The 12,098-nt window shown below is 33.8% G+C and overlaps 1 protein-coding gene across 1 annotated transcript in view; it reads right to left on the bottom strand.

The window, feature by feature from the left end:
* Window positions 1-2,997: 2,997 nt before the first annotated feature.
* MSH4 (mutS homolog 4) overlaps window positions 2,998-12,098 on the bottom strand; it is an 85,701-nt gene continuing 76,600 nt past the window's right edge. The window contains exons 19-20 of the mRNA XM_045477890.1: window positions 10,360-10,448; window positions 2,998-5,843 (exon numbers count right to left, since the gene is read on the bottom strand). Of these exons, the coding sequence (XP_045333846.1) occupies window positions 5,652-5,843; window positions 10,360-10,448 (281 nt within the window). The 3' untranslated portion in view covers window positions 2,998-5,651. The remainder of the gene's footprint in view (window positions 5,844-10,359; window positions 10,449-12,098) is intronic.

Raw genomic sequence — 12,098 nt, 5'->3', positions numbered from 1 at the left:
GCCCGACTCTGGCTGAGGTCATGATCTCACAGTTCATGAGTTTGAGCCCTGCATCAGGCTGTCTGCTGTCAGCACAGAGCCTGCTTCTGATCCTCTATTTCCCTCTCTTTGCCCCTCCCTGCTTGCACTCTCTGTCTCAAAAATAAATGGACATTTAAAAAAAAAAGGAAATAGAATTTTGGGGTGCCTGGGTGGCTCAATCGGTTGAGCATCTGACTCATGATTTTGGCTCAGGTTAGGATCCCAGAGTCATGGGATCAAGCCCCACTTTGGCCTCTGCACAGGGCGTGAAGCCTGCTTGGGATTCTCTCCCTCTCTCTCTCTTTCTCTCTCTTTCTCTCTCTCACCCCCGTTTTTTCTCTTCCCTTTTCCCCCACTCACACTCTTTATAAATATAATTTCACATGACACCCTAAATAAATCAACTTTAAATCAATATATGGCTCTACCTTTCTATATAGTGGAACAAATTATATGTTTTTTGTTATATTTTAGATTTACCTTTTTAATCTGTTAAAAATCATTCTTGTGGGGTGCCTGGGTGGCTCAGTCGGTTGAGCGTCCGACTTCAGCTCAGGTCATGATCTCACAGTTGGTGAGTTTGAGCCCCACGTAGGGCTCAGTGCCGACAGCTCAGAGCCTGGAGACTGCTTCCGATTCTATGTCTCCCTCTCTCTCTGCCCCTTCCCTGCTTGCGCTCTGTCTCTGTCTAAAATAAATAAACATTAAAAAAATTAAAAAAAATCATTCTTGTTATTTACGGAAATTTTGGTCATATTAATGTTCTGAAGCTTCTATCCTTAGTATCTTCTAAGCTAGGTAATGTTTTAAATTGTGCATTCCTATCAACAAATATTTATTAAATTCCTTTGCAAATAAAATATTGTGCTTGGTAGTAGGGAATAGTCAAGGAAATTAAGCTATGATTCCTTTTTTGTCACAAAAAATACGAGGTGAAGAATTAGCCAATAAAGGGTGGGGGTCAGGAACAGGATGATAGAAATGTGTAATATTCAGAAATAACTAGACTCAAATAACAATATTGAGCTTTGGTGTTTGGTATGTGATACTTCTAAACACTATACCAGTAGTATATTTTTAGTTGAGATATAATTGACATATAACATTAGATTACTTTCAGGTATATAACATGATTCAATATATGGATATATCGCAAAATGATCACCATAATAAGTCTAGTTAACTTTCATCATGATACATAGTTACAATTTTTTTTCTTGTGATGAGAACACTTAAGATCTACTTTCAGCCACTTTAAAATATGCAATAATTATTAACCATAGTCACCATTCTATATATTACATCCCCAGGACTTATTTATTTTATTCTTGGAAATTTGTACCTTTTTACTACATTTACCCATTTCACCCACCCCCAAACTATATGGAATTTGGTACAAAGAAAGCAAAGAATAATTTTTATCCAATATGATGTCAGAATGAAAATATTAATTAAATCTGTATGTTCTTTGGTTACAAAGAAATTTAACTTAAAAAAATAAATGTATTCTGCAATATTTTTTAGCTTATTTATTTTTGAGTGTGGAGGATACTAGACTTTTCTCTGTATAACTATGTGGTCAAACTGCTGCAACACACAGAAGAAAACTGGGAGACAATTCTCCATGGGTCTCTCATGTTTCTGCCTGTCTTATGAGCAGAGGTATTACCTGCCTTATACTTGACTACCTTTTTAAGGATGTGTGTATAATAAACACCCTTGGAAGATAGAGACAGGGTCTCTTTCTGAACAGGGCAGGTTTGCTCAGTGTCTAGTATAACAAAGGTAATGTCTTCCTCTGGAAAAAAAGGTTGAACAGGTTTGCTAGAAGCTCATTATAAAAGAGTTTCCCTAGCTTGGAGTTTCTCAGCCATAGTATAAATCCCCTGTGTACATATCTAACCAGACCACTTCATGTCTTAGAAGATGGGGATACCTGGAACCAACACAAACATGAAGCTCATGCTGCATTGTGCCATTAGCAGTAAAGTCTTTTGTTTCTGAGCCAAAAATCTTTTGTCTTCTGACAGCAAACACAAAATTGTCATAAGCTAAACTGCTACTTTGTAAGTAAAGTAAAAATCTCAGACCCTTCACAGTTCTTTTCTTTTTAATCAAGGTGTAATTGACATATAACATTATATTAGTTTCTGGTATATGACAGAGTTATTCTGTAAGTCTAGTTACCATCCATTACCATACACAGTTATATCTTAATAGTTCTTGACAATTAAAATCTGTTTCCCACCTCATCACTGTGTATTTTAGGATCCATTCTAGTAGATTATGGCACTTAGTAGCTGTTTTCACTGTCTACTTGCAATCTGGGGACTATCAAAATTTTGACAACTTATAGGAAAAGAGTATTCATTCTGATCCTATAGCTAACCAACTGTGTGATTTAAACTTCTAAAGAATAGAATGGAAATAGCAAAGTAGCAATATAACCAGATCATTTGTTTTTCCTTTCCTTCCATTTTCATTCCTATGAGGTACAAATGCATTACAGGATTGAATTTATACCCTTAACTAAAGTACATTTAATTATAATTAAGCATATTTTAAGCTCATAAATATGCACAAAGGAAGTTCACACTACATACACACTATTAACATTTGAATATTTTTTTAACACTAGCATATAAAATAGTGATTTAATTTGGTTAAAAAGGTCAGACTAGTTTTTGCTTGCTAAAGAATTATCAGAATAGCTTTAAAATCTAATTACTCACCTATATTACTCACCTAGATACTCAGGTATCTAATTACATACCTATTGGAATGACTAAAATTAAAAAAAAACAACTGATACAACCAAGTGCTACAGAACATGTGGGACATTCTCATCCTTAGCTGATGGGAATGCAAAACGGAACAGCCACTTTAGAAATCAGTTTGGGGAACTCTTATGAAGTTAAACACATATTCTACTCCTATTTAACCTATGTAAATTAAAACAACACTAACACAATAATCTATACATGAATGTTTTTTAACAGTTTAATTCATAATTGCCAAAAACTGGAAACCCAACTGTCCTTCAATGAGTGTACAGGTAAAACTATGGCACATATAAATAATGAAATACTAGTCAGCAATAAAAGAGCACAACAACATGGACAAATTCTAAAATGCATTATGCTGGGCAAAAGTAGCCAGTCTCAAAAAGTTCCATCCTGTAGGATTCCATTTGTTGGACATTTAAGGAAAAAACAAAACTACTGGGATGGAATGCTTAATTTCTAGTGATTGCTGGGTTAAAGTCAGGGGTCAGGGAAGGATCTGACAACAAAAGGACAATACTAAGGGAATGATGTGAAGGTGAAGGAATTGTTCGGTATTTGATGAAGAAACCGATCATGGTAGTGATTTCATGAAGCCATAAATATGCTAAAATTCATATAACTTTATACAAAAAAGAGTTAACTTTACTGTATGTAAATTTAAAAATAAATGCATGACTCCCAGGCATGAGGATAAGCTGCCATTTCCTTCTACTCTACATCCTTTAACCCTAGACTTGAAAGAGACTGCTTTATGTGAGGAGAAAGGTAGGACAGACTAAAAGAATGGCTTTGAGGCGGAAATTAAAGGAGTTTGCTACAATGTTATGAACATTTATCTTAAAAAGCTTGATTATGAGATAATGATCTATAATTTTAGAGAAAGGCAAAGTGAAAAGTTACTGAAGAAAAAAGCAAATAGACCTTAAAATTAAAGAATGGATGGTCTCCCTAGTACTCACTTGTATTCTACAGTACCATAACATAATAATTATATCTTCATTTGTTTTGTATGTTTCAGCTACACACAAAACGACTGAAGAAAAAGTAATTTAATTTTAAGAAGATATAAATCTATTTTTATTTCAGTGTTCTAAACCTAAAATAAAATAAAAGGGATTAATCAGTTGGCTACAGTTTCTTTAGCAAAAGATCTAAATCATGAAAAATTTCTTAAAAGTCTGGTGGAATCTAATATTGGGGTTAAATCTAAAGGGAAATTAAAACATTTAAGGAAATGATATTCTGCATATTTTATACTCTGTACTTGTCTCTGCTTGCCTGTTTTTTATCCTACTGCCTGCTCCCCTTCTACCTTTTATTATTACTTCCCTTTTCTTCTCAGACCATGTGCCACGCCCTTGTCATCCTCAGTACCTTTTAGAAATTTGCTGCAAGCCTAAATTATCTAACTGCTTTTAGGAATGACTGCATAAAATAGAATTCATTTCAAAGACTGAATTAAAACAATGGCTAATGGTCAAATTAAAATATTGTGGTACTCTCTAAAACATGACAATAGGTAATATAAATAGTCTAAAGGGATGTTTAACATGTATCAACTTTAAATACTAACACTAATTTACAATTACATTTCAAACAAGCATGTATGCCAACCAAATTATAACTTTTTCAATATCTCGCTGCTAGTATGTACTTAGAATGCTTAAAATTTAATAAAGTCAAAAATATTAAACTGTACAAAATATGCACACATTGACAAAAAATAGGGCCCTAACCAGTCTGTAAATATATTTTTTGGGCTAAATTACTATGAATTCTGCAGTTTACTGAATGTATGCCCTGAATTCCAGATACTTCATTGTCTAAGAAAAGAATAATCTCCCTATCTTGGGCCTTTGGGATGGGATTATGTAAGTCAGTCATCTAGTGAGATGGAATTGTAGAAATAAGGTATTTGAAAAGACAACAGCCCTAGTCTTTACAGTTACTGAACAACAGCTGGTCTTCCGTCTACTTTTGTGCATTTAGGAAACAAGAATGATCTGGTAAACTCTGAAGTAGTGGTGTAAGCCACATGCTCTGGAAAAATGCTATAAATTTTTACATTCTATAAAATTTTATTCTATAAAATTATATTCTATAAATTTTATATTCTATAAAATGCTCCCTGAGGCAAATGAACCAATATTACCTTTATGCTGCTTTGGTTACTCACCTAAAAAAGATGGCCAAAAATGAAAACTTGGAAAACAAAATCAAATGCCTGGTATTTGGAAAACTGAAAGGGTGGGTGATGGTGACTCCTTCCAAAAACATTCTCTGCGTTACAAAATATGTTTGTTTCTTTTCACCCTTTAGACCTATTCAGAACGGTCAAAAAGAATACTTTAAAATTCCCAATATTATCCTAACAAACTTCAGAAGCATCCAGTGTTGGAATTTGGGGGGTACTAATTAAGAAATTATTGAGCCATAGGGTCTTACTGCTTCAGAAGAGAGCATAAAAGAACTCACATAAGTTTCCAGACTGAAAAAAGTGTTTTTTTTTTAAACTAAGGTATTTATAATAGCATTTAAAGCATAACTTGTAAGTATAAATACAGTTAAGACATAACAACATGAATTTTCACAAATGAGAAAAAAATGTCACATTGACGTTCTTCTAACATAAAAATCAGTCCTTTAAATGGTTCCAATATGTTAAATTATAACAAATATTTTCTTACACAGAATACATAGATGATAATTCTAAGGTTAATATAATGTAATTTTCCATTAAAATATAAAATTTAGCAAATATTTTCTCTTGCTCTTGAGAAAAATGAATCCTAGTTTCCTCATATTAAGATATATTATTTCATTAGTACATGATGTGAATTGTTATTATTCTTCAGTCTTCCCTGAAAATTGTTCAGCCCTGAGAAAATCTGTTTCATACTTCTTTTTGAGATTACTTAAATATGTTCGTAAACTGTCTGGATCCAATTGAGAGTTTCGAGCAGTTTGAACAAGTCTAGTGGCTAGATGGTACACAGCTCTCTGTCTTTCCATCTCAGGGGTACTTCTTTGGTTTTGCTGTTTTTGAAAAAATATAGATAAAAATTAAAATATGGTTACTATGACTTTATTTTAAAATTCTGGCGATTTTCTCTTTTCCTTCATAGAAATACAGAACTCAAAGGTAACTAGTTCCTTTAGATAAGTCAATTCCATCCAACTAGTAAAAAATATACCAGAAAAAATAAAGAAATATTGTTTTGAAAAAATTAACTTTTTCATGAGTATTTACTACTTTATGACAGATTCTTATTTTTGAAAATCACTTCTGAATGAAAAAAATTCTGCTTAATAGGTCAAATTTCTCATGCAACATAACTGCTCATTGCTATGCAGCATTCATTTTAAATGTCACCCAAGAGTACTACTCTGCTATCTCCTATCTTAATTCCCCAGCAGATAAACTGGTGGACAGAATGGGTCATCAGTAAATTGCCTGTCCCTCAAGAGATTTCATATATGGAAACTGCTAGAGCCTAAGATAAAATACTGCTTGAGGGGTAAATTACATGTTGAAAATAACCACCATAAATAGCTGCTTGAAATTATGCCTTAATTCTTAAACTATACTTAAGAATACTCAAGAAACAATGTTTAAAACAGGAATCTTCTAGTACTTTAAAAGCCTTTAGATATTCAGTCTTTGAGAACTAGTTCAGGGTTGTGAGTACAGCTAGAAAATTCTTCATTCACCTGGTTTCCTGAGCTAGATAGAAGAATTAGCATTTTCAATCTTAAACTGTTATTGGCAAGTCAGCGAATTTCCCTTCACTAAGAGAAATAAAATCCCCCAACTCTTTTTCAATAGCAAGGAATTCAAGGTATTTTTCTTCGTTCACTCTAATAGAATAAAACTCCATGAGGTAGAATAAGATTATCATTTATTCACCCATCTATGTGATACACTGAATGATCAGCTATCAGTTTACTATTTAAATAACAAACAGTTACTGAATATCTATTATCCTCTATATTCCAGGTCCCAAACCTCATGTTAATGTCATGGGGAATACAAAAATGTCTACCTGACATGACAATGGAACTCAAGAAGCTCAATGAAAGAGACATATTATTATAGTGAAAGAGACGTATTCATAAGCAACTGCTTTAAGAAATTATGATAAGTCTCATGAAAGAGATACAAAATTCTCAGAGAAAGGAGAACTCATTTCCAGCTCAGGTTAAGAAAAGTTTAAATAGGATGGAATATTTGGAAAGAGTCTTGATAGAAAAATGTAGAAGAAAGTGCATTCTGGATAGAGGAAACAGCTAGAGCAGACACGTTAAAAATCCCGATACACAGGTCAAAATGATGGAATGACAAGTAACACAATGTGGCAGAAATGTATGCTATAGTTAAACTGAGAAATGTTATGTAGGATTGGGGAAGTAAAGAAAGGAAGCTCATAAAGCAGTAATTAACAAACTTTAGTGTGTTGAAGAATCATTTGAAGACTGCTTAAAAATGTAAATTCCTAAGCCACAGGAAATCCTTGAAAATCTAAGATGATTCCCAGCACCGTGGGTGATTCTGATGAAGGTAATTCTTTTTTTAGATATTTATCTATCTATTTATTTGAGAGAGTGGGAGCTTGCACACATGCAAGGAAGAAGGAGAGAGAATCTTCAGCAGGCTTCATCCCCAGTGTGGAGTCCATTAGGAGGAGGCTTGATCACACAACCCGAAGATCATCATCTGAACTGAAATCAAGAGCCAGACCCTTAACTGACTGAGCCGCCCTCTGACATAGGTAATTCTAAGACTATATTTTTGAGAAATAATCATAGAAGACTTTTAACACTAGGCTAAGCAGTTTGACTTTTATTTGGTAAGAAACAACCAAAAGCTTCTGAACAGGGAAACATGATAAAAGCTATGCTTAGGAGTCAATCTGGTAGAAGGATAGACTGGAAAAGAGAGAGAATCTACTGCACGCTCCTTACCGAGAGGTGATTAAGGATTCATAGATGATCCTAATGGGTCACTGGGAGATTTGGAAGTAAAGAGATGAGAAGATTTTTCAGATGATATATTTAATTATGGTCCTATTAAAGAGTGAAAACATAAATTGAGATTTCAAGAAGAAATAAGAAGAAAAAATATATAGATTCAAAGTCAAAAAGAAGTGAAAACAGAAGTTGAGGAAAAGATGAGCTCACCAAGAACACAGTTTTAAACAAAGAAAGAAGGGCAAAATCTTAGGAACAATTCCATTTAATAAGTGGAATGATAAAAGCACCGGTGGGGTGCCTGGGTGGCTCAGTCGGTTAAGAGTCTGACTTCGGCCCAGGTCATGATCTCACAGTTCCTGGGTTAGAGCCCTGCATCCGGCTCTGTGCTGACAGCTCAGAATCTGGAGCCTGCTTTGGATTCTGTGTCTCCCTCTGTCTCTGCCCTTCTCCCACTCACATTCTGTCTCTTTTTCAAAAATAAATAAACATTAAATTTTTTTTTAAAGCACTGGTATAGGAAGGAAAGAAGGGGTAACCAGAGGTAGGAGAATGAAGATATCCAAGAGATGACAGTTCCCCAGTGGCTAAGACAGGGAAGAATTATGAAAAGAGAAAGAAGGATAGTGTAAAATACCACAGAAAGACCAGGGAAGATGAGAAGTGAAGAAAAGGTCGGAAGAGTTTATCATCAGTTGGTATTTAAAAGAAAGTTTCAGTGGAATGATGACAAGATCCAGTTTGCAAGTGGAAAATGGAAGAAGCACGTAGCTATTACTCTTAAGAAGTTGGCAGTACAAAGAAGAGAAATATTATTTGAGAAGTAAGGTAAAAAAGAAAGATTTCTTAGGAAAAAACCTAAGCATATTCATAAGAAAAAAGAAAAGCCAGTGAACAAACACTAAGGATACAAAGAAAACAAAAGAAACAAGGGGTGCCTGGCTGGCTCAGTTGGTAGAGCATATAACTCTTAATCTCAGGGTTGTAAACTCGAGCCCCACATTGGATGTAGAGATCACTTTAAACAAGTAAAATAATTTTTTTAAGTGGGGCACCTGACGGGTTCAGTCAGTATAGCATGCAACTCTTGATCTTGGGGTTGTGAGTTGGAGCCACATATTGGGTGTAGATATTATGTAAAAAATAAAATCTTAAAAAAAAAGAGAGAAGAAAGGAAACTGATGAAGTTATATTATTGGAGATGGAAAGAAGGTAGAAAAGTTAACTTCAAATAAGTTGAAAGGTAATCTCTTCCTCTAAGATAGAAAGGAAGAGAACTAGGTAAAAAACAAATTCCAAAACAGAGTTTTTAAGGAGAAAAAGTTCAAGGTCTCATCAAGATAACCTCAAGGCTCTCAAAAAGCATAGGAGGTAAAATAAACTTAAAAAAAAAAAAAGTGGAGGGGGGGGATGTCTGGGTGGCTCAGTTGGTTAAGTATCTGACTTTTGATTTTGGCTCAGGTCATGATCTCACAGTTCGTGGGTTCAAGCCCCGCATCTGGCTCCGTACTGTTGGCAAAGCTTGCCAACAGTAAGCCTACTTGGGATTCTCTCTCTCCCTCTCTCTCTGCCCCTCCGCTGCATGCTCTCTCTCTCAAAATAAATAAATAAACTTAAAAAAAAAAAGCACAGGTAAACTTTCTGTACACAATGAGGATATTGAGGGTTTAGGAAGAGTAGAAATGTTTTCAAAGAGTTAAGGTAAAGAAACTCTACAGGGATCAATAAAAGAAAGGGATAAAAACTATCCAGTACAATATTGAACTAAAGGTAGAATATCTGAATTTACAGTAGATAAAATTAGCTTGTCTTGAATATATTTAGAGCATCATTATTAGGAAAGCCAAAGCCTACAAGGCAACTGGAGAAGACCTGTCATAATTGGAATTTGGCAAGATGAAGTCTGAGGAACTAGGTAATGAGAGGTCTTCAGAAGTACAACACTGTCAAAATTGCTGAAGGGATTCAAATGAGGGATTAGGCAAGTAAGGTCATAAAGACAGTCTAGGAGCTCAAGAGACTGAAGGAATGCAATAAAAATTGAAAGGTTAAGAAAGAACAAAAGACAAAGGAAACTGTTACTACTGAAGAAAATTTCATAATGTACCTAGCTTTTAGTTTATGGAACACAATGCATTCTTAAAGCATATAGCAACTTGACTTAAAAAAAAAAAAAAAAAGATTTCCAAATTTTGAAATAATACATATAAGTTCAGTGTTGAATCTATTGCTTCCTAGCAAAACCTCTGCAAACTTCAGCTGTAAAAATGTGAAAAAAATAACACCTTTATCATATATCTTATATTAGAAAGACCTAACTGCTTCATGATGAGTTATACAGCTTATATAGTTAAAAGATAAAAGAGTATTAAAAACTATTTAAGAAGATATGAAAGTGTGGTGCATAGTGATTTTTATTTTTAACACTTATTTTATACAGATTTATTTTCTCATCATAAAGTTACCAAAAAAGTTGTGGGAAATAAAAAGGGTTCAACTTACTTAGGATTAGACTTTTTAAATTTTTTAGTTATTAATTATTAAATATTTGAAAACCAATTCTTATTGCTAAAAAGTTTCTTACCAAAATTTGTCCGGTAATTTGAGTTGTGATTTCTTTGGCATCCAAGACAATTGATGGTGGGAGTGATGACACCTCTGCAGCTTTTAATCCTAAAATTACATACAATGGGATTTCAATATTGTTACTGTGGGTATTATGTTTATTTTGAGCAGTAATAATCTTTTCTTCACAGCTTTAACCTTCCATTCTGTAGGCATTTCTGAACTACTTAACAATTCTCAAAACTGAGTTTTCCAAAGTTCTGAATGACAATTTCCCAATTTTAGGATATAATTAGTTGTCTGGGAAATATGACAAAGTAGAGGTTCACTTGTTTTTCAACATACTTCTGAGATACCCAGGAAAACATGATAGGGAAAACAAAAGGGATAATTAAAAAACTGAATAATAACATTGGAATTCCAACCACAAATGCAGTTGGTTAATAGAAGATCAAAGGATAGAGCTTTGCAGGGGATAAGAGATAATCCTAGTCACAGAGATAACCCTACAGCTGAATGTTCACCTTTTTAGCAGATCATTAAGAGAGAGAGATTTCTCAGAAGATATAACTGTAGATGACTAGTCTTCATGTAAATTCAAAATACAATCTAGTATTCTCCTGTTCCCTGAGCTTAATTTTATTGTATAAGTGCCACATAAACCTTTTACTGTGTGCTAATAGTTTACTGAATATACTACTTAAGAGGCAATAGAAACAACACTAACACATTTACTGAGAAGTTACTAATTCCTGGGCATTATGTTAAGCAGTTCATATTTGATAATTCCTTTAATCTTCATAGGCCCTATATATATAATTATCTCCATTTTAATAGATGAAATTAAGGCCTGTAAAAATATCTGATATAAACTAAGTTATGCAGGTGACTTCCCATTTCAAATAGCAAAACAAAGATGCCTTTTACCCCTCCTCACAAGGATCACATTCATAGCTAAAATAATTTTAGGGAGATGCCTGGGTGGCTTTGTCGGTTAAGCATCAGACTCCTGATTTTGTGTCAGATCATGATCTCAAAGTTGTGAGAATGAGCCCATATTGGGCTCCTGCTGGGTGCTCATGCTGCTTAAGATTCTCTTTCCCAATCTCTCTGCCTGTCCCCCAATCACATGCATGCACTTTCTCTCTCAAAAAATAAAATAAAATAAAATAAGATAAAATAAGATAAAATAAAATAAAATAAATTAAAATAAAATAAAATAAAATACAATAAAATAAAACAAAACAAAACAAAACAATTTTAGAAACTTTATATGTATAGGTCAATTGAAAATTTTCTGAATCCATGAGATTTTACGCATGTCACATAATGTTTTAGATAGAAAATATCTAATCAAGTTTATAAATATCATATGGTTTGGTAATAATACATTCTCTTTTAAGACTTTAGATTTAATTATCAAGTTCCCTGCATCTGAAGAAAACAGATGTTACTGAAAAAGTGTGTAAGAAATACACAATCTTCAATTCATTTATAACTTAAAAATATAGGCTACATTACATTTTTCTAAGAATAGAAAAATGAGGCTTTCATGTGTTGTAATTCTACATAGGTACTGATTAATACAAGTTTAAATATAAGCTTGATATGTACATAATGTGAGCTTGACATAGAAAATATAGTCTTAGGGGCGCCCGGGTGGCGCAGTCGGTTAAGCGTCCGACTTCAGCCAGGTCACGATCTCGCGGTCCAGGAGTTCGAGCCCCGCATCAGGCTCTGGGCTGATGGCTCAGAGCC

This window comes from Leopardus geoffroyi, chromosome C1 (genome assembly GCF_018350155.1).
Source record: "Leopardus geoffroyi isolate Oge1 chromosome C1, O.geoffroyi_Oge1_pat1.0, whole genome shotgun sequence".
In the NCBI taxonomy this organism is placed as follows: Eukaryota; Metazoa; Chordata; class Mammalia; order Carnivora; family Felidae; genus Leopardus; species Leopardus geoffroyi.
This window is presented reverse-complemented; position numbering and strand designations above follow the sequence as displayed.